Source organism: Ipomoea triloba, chromosome 3 (genome assembly GCF_003576645.1).
Source record: "Ipomoea triloba cultivar NCNSP0323 chromosome 3, ASM357664v1".
Classification (NCBI taxonomy): domain Eukaryota; kingdom Viridiplantae; phylum Streptophyta; class Magnoliopsida; order Solanales; family Convolvulaceae; genus Ipomoea; species Ipomoea triloba.
In genome coordinates this window covers 29,762,023-29,785,291 of record NC_044918.1, presented here as the reverse complement: position 1 = coordinate 29,785,291, position 23,269 = coordinate 29,762,023, and the positions used below count along the sequence as shown (strand labels likewise).

Below are 23,269 nucleotides of genomic sequence, written 5' to 3'. Positions count from 1 at the left end.
CAAAATTGTCAAATGAGCGCTTAAAAAAGTTCAAAAAAATGTCAGACCTATTGAAGCACAACTCCTCAACTGAAACTAAAACACACTCCTTTTCATGTGGAAGTGTAACTCATATGCCACAAAACCACAAAGTCTTTGGCAACCAACCTAATTATTGAACCTTTTTTTTTTTTAATATTCAAAATCATTTGGAATTTGCAATGCTAAAAAGGCAATTATTGAAAAATAAAATAAAATGAAAAGCGACAAAGATCGCAGAAAGCATCGTATCTGGTGCCCCCAGGCCTCTCATCTTCACTTCACTTTACTCTCTCCCCACTCCCCAGCACGAAAAGTACCACCACAGTTCACACTTAACCCCCCATCCCCCTCACACCGCTCTCCGCTCGCCCTGCATTTTCTGCTTTCTTTCATCGCATCTCATCGGGTAACAATGCCGATCAACACCGAGTCCACGCCGCCTCCGAGGATCGGAAAGATCGGACCCTACACTGTCTTCATAACACCTCCCTCCACTCCTACAACACCTCACACTCCTTCCAACCCCCCCGCCGCTTCTCCCACCAAACCCCAGATTCACACGCCGCCGCCTGCGGTCAAGACTCCGCCTCCGGTCATGGTACCTCCCAAACAATACGATAGCTACCCTACTAAGCCCCACTCGGCTTTCGGCTTTTTCTGGGACGCCGTAGCTAAAGTCCAAATTGGTAACGTCTATTTCTGTTCTTCAGGGATTAGTACTTTTTTTTTTTCTTCTTTTAATTAGTATTATTTTTTATATTCAGCAAATGTTAATTAATGTGTTGATGCGTTTTCATTTATAGCGCACGCGAGTTTGGATGAGAGCGTGGCGTATTGGTTCGGGTTGAATCAATCCAAGTATCAGTGGGCGCTTGATGATTACTACGAGAGCAAGGGAATTGTAAGACTTTTTAATCTTCTCCACTTTAAACTTTAAGATTGTATGATTAATAGCTGCTATCCTATCTAGCTTCATATTATCATGCTTGATATACAAATTGATGCATTTGGGAAGCAAAATGATATGATCTGAATGCATAATCGGAGCCCCTCTTCAGTTCACAAGTGGTGTGAACAGGACCCTGGAGATTGATTCCTTTGAAAACATTAGATCAAATGCAATCAACATTGATGAATATTTTTGTTTAAACTTAATAAATATCCACCAGGGGCTCCTGGTATAATTTTTTATCTATTTTTTTTCAATTCTATCAAGTTCTACATGTCAGGCCATCACCAATAATGAAGTAGGCTTCTAAAAGTGAGATTAGATAGAGGGGAATTAGACCAAAGTTCAAGCACAAGTTGTGTGCCATCTGTAAGTTACTGTTGCAAATTCTATCTTTTAGATTCATTGAAAGAAAACTTTGTCTTGGAAGTACTAAGTATTCTATATTACGTATTCTTCACATATAGTTCTCTGTCATAGCTAGCTGAGTGACCCTTTCCTTGATCCAACCATTTCACTGGACACAATAAGCTCCCAGTTCTGATTTTACTATACCAAGCTCTTATTGAAGATCTGCAGCCAAGTATACATCTTTTTTCTTTTGTTTATTTGTTTGTTTTTTTTTTTTTTTTCTGGCCAAGTATACATCTTATTGAAGATCTGCAGCCAAGTATACATCTTTTTTTTTTTTTTTGGCCAATAGAGAATATATTACAATTAATTAACTACTATAATGGATCACAAAATTGAAGAAATTGCACTTGGAATTCCAACTAAACTTGGATCAACCTTCAATCTTTTATATCCAGTTCATATGCAAATTAAGTTGAACATTTGAAAAGTCAAGTTTATAAGTTCACATAAAGTGGTAAATAAATGTCCCAATTGGGAGCCAAAGCTGAGGTCTCCTGCATCACAGGGTCTCAAACTAAACCCAATATACTTTTTGGGGTTCTCTACAAAATTTCAAGGGTGATACCATATCCTTTCCCATTGGTCAACTTGTAAAAAATATTAAAACAAAGGGAAAGGGAAGTTTGTTTTACAGATAAGCAGTGCAACTATACAGTTCTTAATTGATTGCCCTCTTTGCTTGCTGTTGCTGTTGCTGTTGCTGTTGATTAGAATTGAAGTTTTGGCCATTGTATAGAAGGTATAATCTAGATATTAATAGTTTCAACAAATTTCCTAATCAATTCAAAGCATTTTCGTTGAGGTTTTGTTTGAACCTTGCATATGCAAGCCCATCCCTTCTTGGTTACGTGCATAGTGGTCTTATATTTGCCTTTCCTTCTAGCAAATTATTTTTTTAACATGGAGTAGATGATGTACAAGTAACTAGTAAGAGATGACCTGCAGGTCAATTGAAGACTAGTCATTTTTCTTGTACAAAGCCTTGTAATCTTCTTAACCCCACCCCATCCCCCTCTGCCCCTTTTCCCCAAAGAAAAAAATATGAAGGAAATAAAAGAAAAAGAAAACTACTAACTTAACCCTTGTAGTGAAATATTTATATATATATATCGCTTGTCATACAGATTTTCCTTGAACCATTGTAGTGAAATATGTTTATATATATTGTTTATAATACAGATTTGACACTTAGGAAACCCATTAGTTGATTCTCTCCAAATTGTCTATAGTCTTTCTAGCTTTCATAATTTTAACTTAAAAGACGCTCATTTGATCCTGAATTTCACTCTGATTTTTTAACTTCTAAATCTGTTATCTTCTTTGCCAGTTACTAATATAAGATGAAATAAATTTGTTTTGAATTGAGTCCTAAATTCTATTGTTCAAATCATATGTCTTGTGGCAAGCATTGTTGCTAAAATTTCATCTGATGTTTTACTTGATTGAAATGTGTCTTCCACAGAATCCAGCAGAAGCAAAAGCCAGAGCATTGCCTAGCAAAGTAGATAATGTATAACAAGCCTATATTATTTTGCCAGGTTAATGTCATATTATTTCCCTTTTTTCATTAATTGCACCGAGTTAGTGTTGGCCAACCCCTAGAAACATTGTTCAAATTAGATGTTAAGCTGTCCTAAATCTGCATGCATGGTAAGAGAGCATAGCAGCTGCTTTATTTATTATTTGTTGTCCTCGAAATTAATTGATTTGATTAATGTGCAGGGTTATCTTGAAATGGATGCCTGCAAAATGCTGCCCCGGCAAGTAGATGTAACATGTCCAGTAGCAGAGTAGTCCACCAATGCCCTTTAATATGGCTATGGCTGTTGATTTTTTAGCTGCAATGATGCAGTGACTAAGTGGTGTGGTGTTTTGTATTGTCCTCTTCTAGTTATTATTATTATTTTTTTTTTTGATCAAGTTGCTTGAAGCAAAGATCTGTTAATATACTTTTCGAGAGAACATAATCTTGTGTTGTATACTTGTATACCCAAGCAGCATATTGGTTGATGTTTAATACATATGCAATCAGGATTTGAACTAAGAATGGCAAGGGGGCGGGATGCAAAGAGTATACTCCTTGTCCCTATCTCTGGCGGAGAATTGAAAAAATTCCTCAATATCCTTCCCGGTTAACCCTTTAGTCAAAGTGTCGAATCTATACTATTAATAAAAACAATATCCTCAGTTTTAATTTCCCGCTCAAAACAGACTTATAATATTATGGTTTGCGTAATATTGTAAAATGTGGTAATACAATTCGTATCCCTAATACAATTGTAAACTAAAATAGAATTCCTAATAAAATATATTCTTCCCTACGTTCCTATTCGTAATACAATTCTAGACTAGAATTACTAATGGTAATAATTCAGTATATATATTTCTCTGCAATGCAATTTATACTATTAATAAAAACTATTCCAATCTATACTATTAATAAAAATAATATCCTCAGTTTTAACTTGTATTATGATATGGTGCGTAATATTGTACAAAATTTTCTTGTATTATGGTATGGTGCGTAATATTGTACAAAATATGAAAATTTGGCATAATTCAACCCGCAAGGCCAACCAATTTTCTAGACAACATTCGTGCATACAGGTCCTCCCCCCTTGCATGCGAGAGAGAGCCTCTATGCTATACAATTCAATAAGCCTTAGAAAAACTCTTGTATAAGTAGTGGTGCAAACCACTTCTCAAACCAATGTGGGACAAAAGTTTCTTGAAAGGTTTTTTTCTATATTTTTCTAACTCAAATGGGTCAACTTTGAGAACCAATTTCTCATTCACCCATTATCAGTTTTGAGCGTACAATATATCAATCTTTTCGTCTAACTACGAAAAACACGAATCCACGTTGACCCGACCCAAATCGAAAGTGGACCCCACATATATTTGTACCACAATATTGCCAGTAAAATGCCATTTTATGCTAATTTTTTTCGAACAATTATTTGTCCAGAGAATATCAACGTGTTGAAGGAAGAAGATGATATATAGTGAAGGGCAATATCATCTTCACTATATATCATCTTCTTCCTCCAACACAACGCTCTACGGTCAACCAACAATTACTCAACTGATTATCCATTACTCTCATGTAAATTTTTTCTCTAATATAGTTATACTTACTGAATATCAAAATATAAGTGTACCTCAAGATCTTGCAATAACTAACCGACAAGTAATTAAATTAATGAATATGATGCAATAATGTAAATTATCTACCTATTGCATTTATACACTTATTTTAGAACACTGAATTTTTGTGATATTTGTTGCATGCAAGGAAGACTCATACTATAATTGCATTTATACACTTATTCATACTCATATTCGATGTTATAATTTCTATAATTGTATATCAATTCAAATATTTCTTAATATATTATAACAAATTCATTCCGTGCAACGCACGGGTGAAAATACTAGTTAGTATAATTTTTAAAAGTAAAATTAAACAAATTGAAAACTTAAGTCTTAATTTTAAAAATTAAAATACCTAAGTATATGTTCGGTAGTTTATCAACGATATTTAAGTATATATACCTATGCTTCCTCTATAGAATTTACAAAAATAAATAAAAATAAATATAAATGCTAATTGGTACCGAACAAATTTGTAACCAGCCTTTGTAAATGATAAATTTGTTCGGTTTTGATTTGCATTTATTCTGATTCTAGTTTACAAAATTTATTTATTTATTTTTGTAAATTTTATTTTTTATTTTAAAATAGTTTAAATTTAACCATTGTTTTATATTTTTTCAGTTTTGAATTGTAACTAGAATCATCTCAAGTAATAATTTGGTAGAGAAGAAAAATAAATAAAATAATTATTTTAAGGGTAAAAATATTCATTTAAAATCAAAAAGAAAAAAAATCAAAGGAGAAACCACCACTTTTAAAATAATTAAGGGGGCAAATGTAGATACATGAATAACTTAGAGGAAAAAAAATGCTATAAGCTTATAATCAGGGAGGAAATTGACATTTTCCCTAAATTATAATTAGGAAAATGATATTATAAAAATTGCATAAATACATATTAATAAATATTATGTGAACATACAATGCATTATATATAATTTCCTTAATCGTTGTTCATATGGTTGAAATTATAACACACACATATACATACATACATACATATATATATATATATATATATATATATGAAATACAATTAAGAATAATCAATTTTGTTAAGACCTTGTGATCTAGTGACGTTCGGATGACATAGACCCCAAGGGCTTGGCGAAACAAAAGATTTATTATTATTATTATTTATTTATTTACTTATTTACTTGCTCACTTACTTACAAGCGACTAACCGAGTAAATAGAGGTTCAAAATGTCTTGAGTTTGGAGTTTCAATTTCATGGCCGCCTCCAAATTGCTGACTTTCTCCATAGCACTTGGTTTAACTTCTCTCTCTGCATCCTCGGCCATCGCAGGTAAGTGTCTCCTCCCATCCTCCCTCCCCCACCCCGCTACTTCACCCTACTCAATCAATCGTTTGAAACCTTGCCATTCATATGGCTTACAGTTTATTTCTGGTTGAGAAAATGGAGGGTGGATCATGATGAGAAACTCCTAGCGCTTGAACAAGCTCTGAAAACTGCCTTAGAAAAGTGTGCTGCTGAAAGGCGAGGCCGCATTAGAGCTCAGCAGGTGCTTCTCCTCACCTTTTATTTCGGTGATTTTGAAGAAGATTTAAGAAAGACCCAAATCAGGAAAAAGTAGTGAAAGAGAAAAATGGGCTGTTTTAAGTAGTAATCTTTGGGTTTTCTTTGTCTTTATTTTTATTATCACATTCATTTCAATTTATGATTATGACTTGCATTGGAATCTTGACTACGTTAGCCATGAAGATATTAGAAATATATTCATAGAGGCAAAATGAATGGGTGATGGCAAAGAATGGTTTTTAAATTTACTTGATTGAAAGAAAATACTACTCCGTATTTAATTGGTTGAATTTAGTGGTACGCTTGTCTCTATAGCTCTGCAAATTTTACTGTGGACAGTTGTCCACGAAGCAGGACTAGGTAGAAAAACAAAGTCTTTTCAAATTTTTTCTGCTAACAATGGTAGAAGGCGAATTCTGTTATGGTCCATGTAGCAACCTCTCTCGTTATTCAGTTTCATTTTATAGACACTGTAATTTTATTACATCACTACTAAAGTATAATTTTAATTCAACTATAGTTTCATTTGGCAATATATACTCAATATGTGAGACATGCTATTCAAATTTCATTTTATACATAATGTAGTTTCATTACAGCATCACTAAAGTATCATTATTAGTCAACTATAGTTACCCTGTATCAGAATGTTTTGTTGACATTATTTATTTTAATTTTTAAATCCAGCTTGTAAAATTAGTCATATTGTATATTTTTTGGTCTTCTACCATGTTATGAACTTATGAATTATAGGCACTGAACCTTGAGGGGTGAATTGTCCATGCAACATTATGAATTATTTTTATTGTTTTTGTCTTCTACCATATTATGAATTAAAGTTATAGGCATTGAACCTCAAAATGTAAATTTTCCAGCCCTTGTTGAAATGATATTTAGTTAAACTCATTCTATGGCAAACATAATAGTATGTCATAAATTATTGATGCTGTGATCTTCTACCATGTTATGATGAAGTTTTAAATAAAAATTGTAGGCATTGAGGGAAGAATTGGCTATAGTCTGTTCTAATGATTCTGAGTTAAAATCATATCCAATGACACCTATAGCTACCGTCCAGTCATGCTTCTCTACAAGGTAATCTTGGAGTGTCATTGTTAATACTATATAAAATATCCTTTGGCTAGAATCTTTGAAGTCAGGGTTGTTCTATTTTGTTCTCTCTCTTTTTATTTTTATTTTTGTCATCTATTGTTATTTTATTTATTTATTTATTTATACATATTTTTTGTCATCACTCATTTCCTAAATGTAAATACTTTATAGAACTCTTTTGAGGTCATTCAACATTTTATTCATATGTAGAATCAATCATAGAAGCAATAATGCATTGGATCCCATCAAAACTCCAAAGTTATGCATGTTTGGATAACAATACTTTTAGGATGGGTCCCATTACTTACTAATAAAATAAAAATTATATTATTATTATATATTGGTGAACCGATTAATTAATTAAATTTCAACAATAGTACTGCACCCTGTCTCAACTAGCTTTTAAGGGGCTCTAATTTTAATATAAAATCAATTAACCTTTATTTTTATATACTTACAGTAGTTCTTGATGCATAAAGACAGCAAAAGTCTCAACATACTTATTTATTAGTCATTGATTGATCAAAGTGATACTTGTTGAACCACTTTGTATCTAAGTAAAGAAACAAATGCTTTATCTTCATTTCCTTGTATTCCACATATTTAAACTTTGTGTGCATTCCAAAGTGTTTTATTTTATTTTCTTTTCTCATTTCAAATAACTGACCGCAAACTGTGTTGTTTTTGTGTCCTATTAATATTTTTGTATTTGTACAGAAATGGAACTCCAAGGCAACCTCTATTAGTACCTCTTGCTAGAGCATGCTTAGTGTTTAATACAACTCGGGTTCCCCCAGCTTCTCTTGAGGGTCTTGAAGGATATTCACATTGCTGGATCATGTATGTGTTTCACCTAAACACAGATCTTGAGAAGTTATGGAAGAATCCATCACACTCAAAGTTCAAGGCAAAGGTCAGTTATGTGATTTTCAATTTATTAGTTTCTCCAGCACTGACTGGTACAGGTTTTATTAAATAAAATAGGTAAGGGTGCCAAGACTAAAAGGAGGGAGGATGGGTGTCTTTGCAACAAGATCTCCACATCGGCCATGCCCTATTGGGCTCACAGTTGCGAAGGTACAATTGAATTCCTTAAAATCTGCACCTCATCTGCTCTCAGACTTAACATTTTATTTTTGAACATTGGGAATATATTTTCTTCAATTATAGTATAGATTGGTGTTTGGTTACCCATAAAAAGAGATTGTATATTTGAATATTTGGGAAATGCATCCATTAGGAAATAGGAATTGGTGTAAATAACTTTTTTTGAAACACTAATTATTCTTTACAAGGTAGTATTTGTTCTATACTTCTCAAACATTCTTAGCCCAAAGAATCCATGCCCCCACCACCGGGCTTCGGTCCTGTGACCACCTATTTGGAATGGTAACTGAGGTGCCATCACACTACATAGTAGTTGGCAATTGTTGTAAATAACTTAATATGGAGGTTTCTTGGAGTAGGGAATAAGATTCTTGTATTCTATGTAGCCTTGTCTTTCTAATGTCTCTCGCTTTCTTCTCAGAATTTTACTCTCTCAATTCTCATATTGATTTTGCACAAGTCTTGAGTGGGGAGGAATTATAATTGATATCTTGGAGTTTTCATTGCTGAGGAATTCTGTCCTCCCCACATGTAAAACTAATCTAAAACTAGATAATGTGCATGCTGAACTTTTAATTCTCAAATAATAACTGGTGTATAAAAAAAAATAAAAAATAAAAAATAAAAAAATAAAAAAAACTGGTGTATAATTTTTATACAAGAAGGCTACTCTGTAAAATTAAGTCTTGTTATAATTTAAGATTGGGCAAGGTCACTCAACTGGGCTATAATGCACATTGGCCAAACCACACTAAAAGACTGAATCCAATCAATTAGCTAGGTTAACCCATGACCTTATAAAGTATAAACCGATATATTCTCTATTATTTTTTCAATGTGGGAAGGACTCTTAACAAGTCCAATTGAAATTATGTAGAGAGCTAAGGTTTATAATGCATGGATTTGTTTGTTCTGGTTCAATATGCTAGTGATGGAATGTATTCAATTAATTGACCACCTGAAGCTCCATTTAGCAGTTATAGGAAATTCAAAATGCATTACCACTTGTGTGTGTAGATATGCATGTATTTTGGTGCGTGCACAATTTTGACTGTGTAGGTCTAGTACTCTAACTTTGACCTCCAAGCTGGCCTAGGCTCGACCTAACAAGGTTTGTGCCAGTGAATGAACAAGCCATGCCAATCTGTCTAGTCCTGCTTCCTAGTTGGTTCAACTGATGAATTGTGAATTGGGATCCAAGAATCATTGTTTGAAATTAAACTTTGAATCCCATAATTTGTTAGTTCGATTTCAAAAAAGAAAAAGCATGAAATTTTGAACTGTCAATGCTTCATTTGAGTTAATCACTTCCACTGAAATTCTTTATTCAACATTAGAGTTCTGTCGCAGTGAATATTTTAATATTATGTATTACTTCATTAGTTCATTTTCTCAAAAGGCAAGGTGAAATCATTTTGTGAGATGAGCTAGGTTTCCTTTTGTATAGGTGGAGTCAATACAGGGGAGTACTGTTATGCTTTCTGGCATAGATCTGGTTGATGGCACAGTAAGCATTCTCCCTTGCCTCTGATGTAGTTATAGATCTTTCTATTATCCTACCTTGTGTGATGCTATGTACCTATGTATGGTGTTTAGCTCTACAACTCTTTTGTTTACTTGGTCTGTATGAACAGCCTGTTCTTGATGTTAAACCCTATCTTCCATACTGTGACAGCATCATTGGAGCAACAGTGCCTGATTGGGTAAAGGTATTAACTTCTTACTAATGCTTATACTTCACATCATTTGCGCAAGAACTCTAGATTTTATTATTAAATGCTATAATTTTCAGAGTACTAGATCCCTTTGTATGTTATGGTTGTTTCATGTAAAAGGAAGTTTTAGTGATCATTCTGTAGTGTAATAGATGTATATCCTTGATATCCTCGTGAGATATGGTATAAAAAACTGATATATTGTCTCTAATTTATCCTGCACTACATAAGGAATAACTAATCAAGAAGTGAATTGTGGCGTTGTCAGTAGTCTAATTAGAAACATTAACTGTATGTATATTGAAAAGGAGCAAAGATATATGTGACCTGGACTGTACTTTATGGAGGAGACCTTTTGAGCTAGTTGAACGATTTAGGTCCTATTTCATGACCCATCCAAAATAAACAGACTACTATATTGTCCCTCCATCTGCCCAGATTGATTAGGAAGCTAGTAAAAAAAGCACACAAGTTAATCAACATTTGGAGTGAAACATAATAAAGTTGCATGTGATACTTGAGGCTAACCTTATCGTTTTCTGAATGAACTCTGAATCTATCTTTTTCTTGTTGGATTAATTTTTCTTAGAACACTTATTGAAATCTCTGGACAGGTGGATAAGCTATTGGCTGTATCTTCTGTTATCTTCTCTGAGGACTTCTCCACTAGTCTGAGTGATTGTTGGTCAATCATGGTAATAATTGTGATGGAATCTTAAGTGTTCTCTATTTATGGTTTTCTTCTATCAGTTTTCTGTATCAGTGGTTTTCCTTCTGTATCAACTTTATTTTCCCGATTTAAAGTTGATATTCTCTTTGTTCTCCTGAAGTAATAGACTCTGATTGACTATTCAATTTTTTATTTTTTATTTTTTATTTTTCTTTTGAATACGTTGTAGGGAGAAGTTAGTTGTCATTTTTTTGGTTATCAAAAGAAAGAACCGTGATCTGTACTCAGATTCAAACCAGGTTTGCCCGGGCTTAGAAAAGTGGAAAAATGCAACATTTTCATGCTAATCAGAGGAAATTCCAATTTTTTTTTTTTTCTGAACATGAACTTGTGGAAATGATACTATTTGAATATGTGAGGACTGTGATGGTTAAAACTGGACTTTACAGGTAAATTAATTAGTTAAGAGGACTTGATTATCAGCAGAACCATAAGGAATCATAAAAGTTATATTGTAGGAACTGGAAACTGGAAAGGAAAATGCGATAAATGATGCACTTATATATCTATCTGCCCTCTTTGAGAAATTTTAGTTTGCTTGAGAGTTCATCTGACGATGTGGTGTATTTCATGACCTAACTTACAAGAACTCTCTATATGCACTCTATGATTGTAAAGCATATTTCTTTTTCAGTCTATAAGAAATCACTAATACATTGTTCTCTAGACAACCCATAGAAGTGATATCATACTTTAGTTTTGTTTTCAAAGCAACGTTATCTTGCTCTTTTAATTTATTTTTGAAGTTTATTGCTCTGTTCTTTTCATGCTCTCTTTCATCTTCAATTTTCTTTCTAAAAAATGATTTTTTTTTCTTTAGGAAAAGAAGTCGCTCTATAAATCAGCTTGTGAATTCCAATGCTTGATTAAACAAGTGCTTTCTTGGGATATACGCTCGGTCTCTCAAAGAAGTAGACCGCAAATTTCCAGAATGGAGACCGATAATACTATTACAGATTATGACATCCTGGAGCTGGAGAACTGTCCTGATAAAATGTCGGAAGAGAACAGTGAAGAAGTGAACTGTTCTTCAAGTGATACAACGTATCACCTTGTTTTGGAAGGCCTGGACATTTCATACAGAATTGACTGCACTGGCAATGTTCTTGTTGAGAAAGTAAGCCTTTTGCCTCAATCTGAACTTCGTAGTGTGGACACTAAAATTTAGTAATGAGAAAGTATTTTGGTCCTTAAATTGCTAAACCATTTTTGTCGTAGCTATAGCATGTTATTGGGCCGTGGATCCATTTGTGCGTTGCATACTTTACGTCGTGGATTATGTACGTAGGGATTGCCTCGTCACAAATGTGTAATTTGCCATTATCTGGTTTCTGGTGCTTGACAAGTAGTTTTGGCCATGTTTACACAAGTGATTGTTGTATGCAAAGGTTTTTGGGTTTAATGGCTTGTGCCAGTCAGTGTGTTTATCTTTGAATGAATGAATTATTGATGGATTGAATGTGTTTCAGATGTGTGTGAGATCCATGTTCACAATTTTAGAAGTCTATGTTAACAATTTTAGAACTTATATATATTCATAATTTTAGATCTCAATATACAAAATTACATTACTCAATATTCACAATTTTTAAACTCTATATTCACAATTTTGTTATATAGATTTAAAAATTGTATTATACTATTGAAAATAAAGTTTTGATATTGTTGAACATAGGGTTAAGAAATTGTAAACATAGAGTTATGAAATTGTGAACAACATAAAAAACTGCTTGTGATCTAGTAGCACCAAGTTACTCTCTCATTGGGAGGTTGTGGGTTCGAACATCTGTGGAGGCGATATTAACTCTTCAACTTGATACTACATTGTATTAGGGGAATTGATAGTGTTATTTGACACTAGTATTAGTCAATAGTATTAGTCAATAGTATTAAAAAAAATATGGATTTCAATATTAGGGGAATTGATAGTGTTATTTGACACATTTGCCCTTTTCAAATAATTAAAAAATTCTAATTTAATGAATTACACTTTTAGTTTTAGTAATGATAAAATCACAACATTTGATTACTAAAGATGGATATCATGAATTTACCCACACTTTTTCTAGGAGAGGTGTTATATATGTGCCAAAAATGGAATTCTATTTTCAAATGAATTCTTCCCAATGCCAAAATGCAAGTTAATAAAGTTTGGAGGTACATTCTTTTATTTTGGATTAATTATAAACAACAACATTAGACTGTAAGAAATTTTAGTTCATATATGCAACAATATTGCAGACAAGTAAGAGCACTAAAATGTAAATGGTTTACACCAATCTTGTATTTATTGGTAATGGAGCTGTAGTCCTTAATTTAGAAAGGATGGATGCCTCTAAAAGTTGAAAAAAGAAAAGAAAAGGAAAAAATTAAATCTGCTACATCCATGAGAGAGTCATTTCTCTCTAAAAGAGTAAAACCAAACCTTACATTGGTTGGGCGCAATGAAATACAACTAGAAAGGCAAAAGTAAAACAGACAAACAGAAAGATTATGATGATTATAACTCTAACCCCTCTCTATCAAGACTCTTGGTAGACTCCTCCTCAGCTCCTCTGTATTCTTCTGAGTTAGTTATCATAGTTGGCTGTTTTTGCTCGCTCCAATGAAAGACCGACGACTAGTTTCAACTCGATCTTAAACCGTGTAATGCTGCTGGATAGTTTCGATATCCAACCCTTTCAGCTTCACCACTGACTCAACATGACCCTTAAGAGTGTGCAGCTCCCGGAGCCTAATTTGACATTAAGGAAAAGGCAAAGGTAAATGCAATAAGATGAGTGTTTGAGCATTCTGCAGTTTATATATGTTGAACGGAGGCCGGTAAAAGGCCAAGTCCATCAATTGGTGGCTAGGGGCATTGTTGGGTGAAGGTCAGTAAAGGGCCAAGTCGAGCACATGCCTTTTGAAAATGTGTGGCGATATAAGGAAATAAAGTTGCGCTTTCGCTACCAGCTATATCTTTTGGCACAGTGGTAAGTGCTTGATCCTAACAATATAGAATAACATTATTCCATACCTGGCCATCTCAGCTCTCCTCTTTGCTTGCTCCGCGATTTCAGATAGTTCCCTGTAGCTGTTCTTCTCGTTGAAGACGTTTGATGCTTCGGGTGGTTGGAGGCCATGAAGAGTCCTTTGAGCAAGAGCCCACTGAGCTTCCCTCTCCTCTTTGCCGTAGTCTTTCTTGGTTGTGAAGGCAGTCTGAACAGAATAGCAGCAGTTTGATATTTATCTATTTATTACACAAACAAATGATGGAGAAGAAGAAAGTCTTCCAATGAACTAACAACCTACCTTGTTCTCCAGCATGCTAACCCAAGCCTTTCCACTCAAGATGTATCGGATGGCAAACTTCATCAAGTCAAGTGGCACATAGAAAACAATGCTGTAAAGCCACACCACACCAGCCCATCCCCACCCACATCCCTGAATTCTTGCAAAGCCCCAGTTGGCATATACAGCAATCAAAGTAGCAACCTGAAATAAATATTGTGATACGTTTCAGGGACGTAGTAAAAACACAAACTGCCATACATAGTGTTGGGCGGAGGCCGGTAAGGGCAAGTCGAGCACCCTGGCTCTAGAAAATGTGATGACTGTCTATAAGAAAATAAAGTTGCATCTTTGCTACTAACTGTGGCTGTTGGCGTAATGGTAAGCGTTTGATCCTAACACATAGGACAGTGCATTAAAGGAACAAACAAAGTACTTACCAGTTGTGCAATGACAAAAGCGGTGACCAATAGAAGTCCAGGTCGTTCAACAAAAGACCAGCTGCGGGAGCGAGTAACAAAAATTAGAGCCTGGCTCACAGTACTGACTTGGAGGTATAATGCAGCCATCATTTGCTCGTCATTGTGCCTAATGGATCTTACTCCAAACTTATCCTGTGAATAACCAAACCAAAGGAAAAGAAAATAAATTAATCGTCAATAAATCAGTCACCTAACCAAAATAAATAAGAAAATAGGATTGCCCCTTACAGAGAAGAAGTCAGTATCATGCATAACCCAGAAGAAAACAACAGTCATCAGTGCGAGGTAACCTCCAAGAACAACACCAGTTGCAAAAATTTCTTGCAGTTTCCAGCTGTCGGGCATTGGTGATGGTTTCACTCGATCCTTTGAGATTGTCATAATGGTTCCTGCAACGAAACTCAGATTCAACTAGTCTGACGTTGGGTATATATGAGGGGAATGGGATTAAATATTGTTGGGCACTTGGGCCTAAATCACAATACATTTAAGGATATATGATTATTAACTAATAAAGGCAGATTCAAGACGAAACATGGAAGGTACCATCGTTTAGTATTGCAATGATCAGAACCATAAAGGCTGAGAAGTCATACTTCCATATCAACGCAATAAGCATGAAACCAAACTGCAAAACAAGCAGTCAATGGCATAAGAAATGAAATAATGGCAACAAAGTGGAGGATAGGATATCCAATTGCAAAAGAAAATATTCAACGTACCACAATACGTATTGTGATGGATACTGCATATATCTGTTAAAATAGCGAGTACATAGAAAGTTAGACTAATAATAGGTAAAAATTCAAAATTCTGAAGGAGTTGAAGAATGGAAACTTACAGTGTAGTTCTTCATCCTCTGGAAAATAGCCCTACTAGTCAAGACTGCACTGATAATAACACTTAAACCAGGTTCAGTGAGCACAATGTCCGAGGCGCTTCTCGCAGCATCAGTAGCATCAGCAACTGCAATTCCAATATCTGCCTTCTTTAGAGCGGGAGCATCGTTTACTCCATCACCAGTCATTCCAACAATGTGCTTCCTCTCCTGCAACTTCTTCACTATTTCATACTTGTGCTCTGCAGAACAAGGGTAAAGATAAATCGATTTATTTTTCCCAATAAAAGGAAGATATGAGATTGTAAATATTCCATGTAGTAGTAACTGTTGGGCGGAGGCCAGTATAAGGCCAAGTTCATCAATGGGTGACTAGGGGGATTGTTGGGCCGAGGCCGGTGAAGGGCCAAGTCCAGCACCCTGCCTCTTGAAAATGTGATGATGGTCTATAAGGAAATAAAGTTGCGCCTTCGTTACTAGCTATAGCTTTTGGCATAGTGGTAAGCATTTGATCCTAACAGTAACAGTGGTACTTGGTCACCAACCTGGAAATACTCCAGCAAAACCATCTGCCTTCTCTATCAATTCTTCCACTGGAAGGGCAGCAATAGATGCATCCTTGTGTTGACCAAGTAAAGAAGCAGATGGGTACATGTTAGTTCCCATTCCAAGTCTACGGCCAGTCTCCTTACCAATTGCAAGTTGATCACCTGAAAGACAATGAACAAGAATTTGAATTGCAATATATAGTTAGTCAAATGAAGACATTGATGATGGATGATTTCACTTCACAGGAAGTTGAATAAGTTTATTACCAGTAATCATTTTCACATTTACACCAAGGTTGAGAGCCCTGCGAATAGTCTCAGCACTATCATGCCTGGGAGGATCAAAGAGGGGTAGCAATCCAACAAATTGCCATGGGCCACCTGGACTCTCTTTTGATTTCTCAGGCACTTCCTGGGAATATAAATGTATTAGTAAAGGTGATTACGATGCACCTTCATTTGCACCCAAGAATGTGTAAATGAATGCATTCTGATGTTGGAATTCCAAACCTGTCTAGCTACAGCCAATGACCTCAGGCCCCGTTCAGCATACTTATCAATCACAGAATGAACCTTTTTCCTTAGGTCATCCCTGGCATTGCAGAGGTTCAAAATCTGATGCAATAAAAGAGAAAAAAATTAGCAACATCATTTTTCTGTAACTTGGAATTCATATACAAAGTTAATAGCCAAAGGGGAAAATGCGAAAATGAGAGCCCACCTGTTCAGGAGCACCTTTGCTAACCCGATGCCAGTTGCCACGATCATCAATGTAAGTTAAAGCAGTCCTCTTGTCCACTGGATTGAATGGCAGGAAATGAACCTCCTGAATGCCAGCTCGTGCCTAACATTGCAAGTACGTTGAGAATGAGTGTACTTTCTAATATTTTAATTGTTGAAAGCCTATGAAGAAATAAGAAAGAAGGGCATTTACCTCCTTTGGATCAGCAAGCATCCCAACCATGGCAGCATCAATAGCATCCTGATTTTCAGTTCTAGAAGCCCTGGCAGCAAAGAGGACCACTTGCTCTTTGTCGACGCCTTTTGCAAACACCTCAATTAAGTTCTTATCCACACTCAACTTGTTAAGAGTTAATGTCCCCGTCTTATCACTACAGAGAACATCCATGCCGGCCATTTCCTCAATCGCAGTCATTCTCTTAGTGATGGCACCCTGCTGTGATAGCCTATGGGATCCAATAGCCATCGTGACCGACAAGACAGTGGGCATAGCAATGGGAATGCCTCCGATTAAGAGAACAAGGAGGTTGTCAATCCCGTCCCTGTACTTCCTATGCTGAATTGGATACATGACAATAATCTCGGCTAGCATACCAACTGCAATGGAACAGATGCAGAAGTTTCCAATGGCAGTGAGCACTTTTTGGAAGTGCCCCACTTGGTTGGTGCTGTCGACAAGATGCGCTGCCTTTCCAAAGAAAGTATGAACCCCGGTAGCAATGACAACAGCTTCAATCTCCCCTTGTTTGCATGTTGAACCAGAGAAAACTTCCTCACCAGGACCCCTGGTCACGGGGAGGGATTCTCCCGTGAGAGCAGATTGATCAACCTTCAATGCATCACCTTCAAGAAGACGAGCATCAGCAGGAATGATATCTCCCAATTTGATACTTATAATATCTCCTGGAACAAGAATCGCTGCATCTTGTTCACTCCATCGACCATCTCTCAGCACCTATTGCATCAAAATATTGAAGTCCATTATTTTACAGTAGAAACAATGATAAAATCTATGATCTTTGTTCAACTATGTTATAATCTAAGATTGGACCAGGGCCACTCTAGACGCCACGAAAGCTTGGATGCCAACAATTGGGTGAACATAAAGTGGACCGAACAGGTTTTAATACCATGTTATAATCTAAGATTAGACCAGGGTCACTCAACTGGATTCAATGTTATATTTTCGATGTGGGACTCTTAACAAACTAGAAATAGAGATTTTGAAGTTATTAGAATCAAGTCCAAATATCTATATTATCCCTATGTGACTACTGCAACAAAATCACAAAATGATGCAAAACTAACAAATTAAAGCTCAAATGTTACAATTTTTCATACCTTGGTCTTAGGTGCAAGTCCAGCCATAAGAGCTGCAGCAGCATTTCCAGCATTGTTCTCTTCAATAAAACTGATAGTTGAGTTGATGACAAGCAAGCAAACAATACCAACAAAGTCTTGCCAATCTGGGGGTTTCCCATCACCATTAGCCAGCGCAATTGCCATAATAGCTGCAGCTTCCATAACCCATGAAAGTGGATTCCACATAAAGCCAAGGAACTTGAGTACCTTGCTTTCCTGTATTCCCCAAACATAGTGTTCACCATTAATTACAATAATCTTGGTACTACTTAAACCTGATGAAATATATACGTGCATGTAGTAATGATTATAAACAAGAATTTACAGCACCTTTTTTTCTTCCAATTTGTTGGGACCAAAAATTTGAAGCCTGTTGGCCCCTTCGGCTGATGACAGACCCTCTCGAGTACATTTCAGTTGCTCGAACACTTCCTCGATTGGGATTTTCTCCTACAATCCATAATTAAAAAACATCAGTCACTCACCACATATGTACAAACAATCATTATTTATTGACCATCATTTATGCAACTGTGTGGACCATAAATAATAAATACATTTTTAATAAAAGGTACAAATTCAAAACCTCATTTTATTCCTTGAAAAAAACAAATGTCAACATATTTTCATGTATTCATTCATAATATTGATTTTTTGTGTTTCAATAAGTTAATAAAGTATGTATAAACAAATACTACATCGTAACAAGTTAACAGTAATAAAACAAATTGGCTAAATAACCGGTACCAAACCTCAGCAAAGAAAGAAAAAGCAAAAAATAATTATTTCGTCAATCACAGGGTATTCTAATTTCTACTATTCAGTATTCTATATGCCTGTCCCACCCATATGAATGGAGCAAACTATTTGGCCAGTCCCCTACCACTTAATGTGCTGACAGTTGGGACGAGGGTTAGTCTTCTGGCTTTCGATCGGAGGGATACTTTTGGGCAAACCCAAAAAAAAAAAAAGAGTATTCTATATGCCTGTACCCCACGTGCAAGAATCCACAAGACGCGTGTCTTCCAAGTTGACCTTCCGCTATCCTAAGAAGTGGACCCCACAATGAGAGAATTTCCCCCACCAATCCAAGTAGCCTCATTTGGACGCAGTGAAGAATATATCCCTTCCTGTGGGTGGGTCCCCAGCCCCACTTAAAAAGGGCATCTTTGCAAATTCGTTGGAGTGCAGTGGCGAATATTTTCCCACTAGTTTTTGTTCTACCCAGAATTTTATTGTTAGTTATATATTATCTCCAGCCAATTATATATTTTATTTTGAGTATATCATGTCTTGATGTATATTTGTTCTAAAAGAGCACATCTACTTCTTTGTTAATTTTTCAATCAATAATACAAAATTGCTAAATAATTATAAGGAAAAGAATACACATTTCATTCCTAAGTTATATGATACAAATTTGTTAAATAATTATAAAGGGCAAAATGTGTAATTTTTCCTAATTATAACATGCTACATAAACAATATCAACTATTACAATAAAAGGTTGTTTTTGTTTCTTTCAATTAATAAGTTATACTTGTATGAGACCGTTACTGGTCAAATCTAGAATAATTATTTGTTACTTATGATATAAATCATAAAACTTCTTTAAAAAAATATAAATCATAAAACTTATTATAAGATATTTAATACCAATTTCAAATAAATAAATAATTATTTATAATAGATATTGTAATACTTATACTTAAAATTATGATACTTATATATATAATTGTCTACAATCTGACCCGTCTCATTTCATTTCACGGACAAAGATTTGTGAAACAGATATATGTTTTCCTCAATTAATAAATAAATCATATATGTATGCATTAGTAATTTTTTACTATTATATGTAACCGTCATTATAGTGAGAGGCAATAAATAAATCAGATATATCAAAAACTATTTTTTTTATACGCAATCAGTCAGAGCCGTTATGAAAGTTGAATTTTCAGAACACATGTCCATACAAGTGGTAGTACCACGGAAGACGTACCATAAAATTTTCCCCAAAAGAATAATAAATTACACAAAAACCAAGATACCTGACATAACAATTTACCTAACAATATTACTTTCAAACATTCTTATTATTTATTCTCCACAAAATGTTACTGTTATTTGATGTAAAATTTTTATTTTTTATATGGTGGGAGTTTAGAGTACACTTATATTTTCATCTTTTCAGTATCCTTGTTCTATACTTTCTATATATATATATATATATATATATATATATATATATATATATGAGGATATATATATATACATATATATATATATGAGGTCTGTTTTCAGGTGTGAATCTGTGAACTCCTATATACCGTTTAGATGAGAGATATTTGGAATTGTGCAGTGGTGCTAATGTAGTAATGCAGTGATGTATATTTACTAGCTCAAAATCACACGATCAAACAATATTAACCATGCACAATGGTACATACATAGATTCGCATGTTAACAAAGTTTCTGAAACTAAATCTATAAACACACACAAATAAGAAAAAAGGTGAAAATTCCTTTTAAATAATGAAAATATTCTATTTACAAAAAAATACTACCCCCTATAAACATAGTAGAATTTCCCATTTATATCAATTTTTATTTAGTTAACTTATATATTAATTATTACTTAATTCACAAATAATGAAATATATAAAAAATAACTTTTGAGTATAAGATTTGGTGTATCTGGTGCCATAATATCAATATTACTACTACGCACCTCGTTCAGTAAAAACAAAACATAGGTAAAATTAATTAATTTAAAATAAAGTAAAAAGAAAAAGCAGTAACTACGTGGTTGAATTATAATCAGATTACAAAAATAAGATTCCCGGCCAGTAGTCATTTAGAAGGAATATAACTGAATAAAATTAATTCAAGCAATTTTTCCTTTTTTGTCTTTTTAATTGGAGGAATAAAAAGTTACTCAGTAATGAAAAGGAAGCTCAGCTTTGACAGTTTACAGTAAGTAAAAGCTGAGCAAGTAGCAGAGAGAGCGAATGGAGATTTTCCGATTTTATCAAAAACGAAGCCGGGAACCGTATGATCGATCGAGCGGTGGTTTATCGGTAGAGAAGGTCATCCGTTGGATCCTCGAAATCTCAAATACAAGAAGAACAATAACCAGAAACCAAACGATCGAAGAGAATAAGAGCAAGGAAACTCGGCGTGGTAGAGAGAGAGAGAGAAGGTTACCAGATCAACAGTCTCATTCTTGATCTCTTCAAGGCTGATTGACTTGTCTCCACCCATTTTTGGTGATCAAAACACCGCAGAAACGAATCCAAGCAAAATCTCTCTCTCTCTCTATATATATATATTTTTCTTTTGGGAAGAAATTAAAGGGAGAGGTAATAGTGATTCATTGAAGGGAGAATTTGTGTCCCAGTACGAGACTATACTATACGGAAGAGAGAATTGAAGTAGAGAAAGAAAAAAGGTTTTATGTTAGGGGATGGGTGAAGAAGAATGAAGTAAGGTTGCGAAGGCCTCCTTTTATTAGGCAAAGGAGAGAGGGAGTCACCCCTACGAAGGAAATCTTTTACCCCAACGGCCCCCTACGGCCTACCCCACTCCCACCCGTCTATCGCACTTTTTTCTTTTATTTTCATTTTTATATTTTTCTTCAACACATTCATTTGTCTTAATGGGCTTCAAAGAAAATTAAAGTAAAAATGGAAAATATTACAAATCAATAAAGAAAAAGAATAATGACCTTTTGTTTTTGGTACAAAAAAATTGCACCAAAGATAAGATACAAAATAGAGGATGGACCATACCGCTTTAAAAAAAGAAAAGAAAAATTATATTCAAATTGATAGATCATACCACGAGACCACGAGTTATATCTTAAGGTTATAAATTTTTATGTCCAATAAATAATATTAGTTATTTATAGTGAAATTTTTGCTAAAATAAATGTTTGATGTTAGTTGGTAACATGTAAAATAATTTTTAAGGATAAGAATACATTAGTTTTTTGTTTAATTAATTTTAAAGTATTTTATTTTTCAATATAACTTTTACAATAATATTAACTTTAGAGGGAACTTTTTTTATGAATGGGGTCAGACGGATAGTCAGCCGCTCTAGTCAAAACATGAGTAACTTGTTTCTCTGACATCCTAACATGACAATAGAAAACAATTTTGAAAGATAACATAAGATTGACACATGAATTAAAAAAATGTGGTCTATATTAGACCGCTCATAAACTATCTTCGACATACAATAGTCTATATTAATACGGACACCTGTCTCATGTATAAGGATCTGTAATAGTCTCACACAAGTTTTTGTCTATTCTTCTGGTTTGGTTGTCATTTTTTTTTTACTTATTATCCGTTTTGAGCATACAATATATTTGTACCACAAAATAACCACTTTCTATGCCATTTTATGCTAAAAACTCCACCATTTTATTCCCTTAAATCCATCCTTCAGTTTTCAAAAAAAAAAAAAAAAAATCCATCCTTCAAAGCATTCTTTTTTATTCACTCATTCATGCCATTTTGACTTTTTTTTTTCTCAAATAATTAACTAAAAAAAGCTATACAAATTTCACCCACGTACCTTTAGAGTAGTATAAAAATGTTAATACTCTAAATTTATAAGTTATATTTATTATTTTTGTCTACATAATTAATTTTTTTACTGGTAATTAAACTCAAAATTTAGAAATAAAAATTGTACGTATACCCTTCTTCCCATTTTATAATTATTCATCTTCCTTCAATTTTATATGTCATTATTATTAGGAATGACTCTCTATTTCAGGTTTCCTGTGATTATCTATTCTAGTCTGCCTGAGATTCTCTCATTATATATATCCATGTAATCTGTATTTTTGAACTATCTCATTCCATACAATTCATTCTGTTCTCATATGATATCAGTTAGTTAAGATTTCTGTCCAACAAAAAAAAATATCGCCAATTTCCACGGACCTACGACGGCCGACCAAAGCTTTGTTCGCCTGAAGCTTCCAATGAAATTGTGAATGGTAATTTTGGGTTTTTGGTTCACAGCACGTAAACCAAAATTGAAGTGCAGATGCAACTTTAATGATTCAATAGTTCATATGCAAATTGGAGCGTGATTTTGGTTGCACTGCCTCGTATTCGTCGCATGACATTAAATCTTCTCGTTAGGCGGAGTTGATTGGGTGCAGAGGATTAGAAGCAGATGGCATCGAACCAAAAGCACCGCGGCAGATACAGTTTTAATGTTCAGGGTCAACTTTGTCCTGATTTTGGTCACACGGCATC

At 34.4% G+C, this 23,269-nt stretch overlaps 3 protein-coding genes across 3 annotated transcripts; 2 read left to right on the top strand and 1 right to left on the bottom strand.

Annotated features, from left to right (window-relative positions):
• The first annotated feature begins 278 nt into the window (after nucleotides 1–278).
• On the top strand, nucleotides 279–3,428 carry LOC116012235 (pollen-specific leucine-rich repeat extensin-like protein 4). The gene is made up of 4 exons (XM_031251734.1): nucleotides 279–707; nucleotides 825–922; nucleotides 2,847–2,922; nucleotides 3,107–3,428. The coding sequence occupies exons 1-3, from the start codon at nucleotides 434–436 to the stop codon at nucleotides 2,898–2,900; spliced, it is 426 nt and encodes a 141-aa protein (XP_031107594.1). The 5' UTR covers nucleotides 279–433; the 3' UTR covers nucleotides 2,901–2,922; nucleotides 3,107–3,428.
• A 2,308-nt stretch (nucleotides 3,429–5,736) lies between these two features.
• On the top strand, nucleotides 5,737–12,214 carry LOC116012175 (tRNA (adenine(37)-N6)-methyltransferase). The gene is made up of 9 exons (XM_031251652.1): nucleotides 5,737–5,847; nucleotides 5,940–6,064; nucleotides 7,076–7,176; nucleotides 7,912–8,107; nucleotides 8,179–8,271; nucleotides 9,749–9,808; nucleotides 9,936–10,010; nucleotides 10,631–10,711; nucleotides 11,567–12,214. The coding sequence occupies exons 1-9, from the start codon at nucleotides 5,772–5,774 to the stop codon at nucleotides 11,912–11,914; spliced, it is 1,155 nt and encodes a 384-aa protein (XP_031107512.1). The 5' UTR covers nucleotides 5,737–5,771; the 3' UTR covers nucleotides 11,915–12,214.
• A 749-nt stretch (nucleotides 12,215–12,963) lies between these two features.
• Nucleotides 12,964–21,470, bottom strand: LOC116013478 (plasma membrane ATPase 4). The gene is made up of 16 exons (XM_031253259.1): nucleotides 21,198–21,470; nucleotides 18,321–18,440; nucleotides 17,970–18,206; nucleotides 16,822–17,583; nucleotides 16,609–16,731; nucleotides 16,398–16,502; nucleotides 16,155–16,299; nucleotides 15,885–16,049; nucleotides 15,343–15,581; nucleotides 15,224–15,256; nucleotides 15,048–15,129; nucleotides 14,730–14,890; nucleotides 14,460–14,633; nucleotides 14,041–14,223; nucleotides 13,766–13,947; nucleotides 12,964–13,480 (listed from the first exon to the last, which is right to left on the bottom strand). Exons 1-16 carry the CDS (start codon nucleotides 21,252–21,254, stop codon nucleotides 13,384–13,386), a joined length of 2,865 nt encoding a protein of 954 aa, XP_031109119.1. The 5' UTR covers nucleotides 21,255–21,470; the 3' UTR covers nucleotides 12,964–13,383.
• Between the last annotated feature and the right edge of the window lie 1,799 nt (nucleotides 21,471–23,269).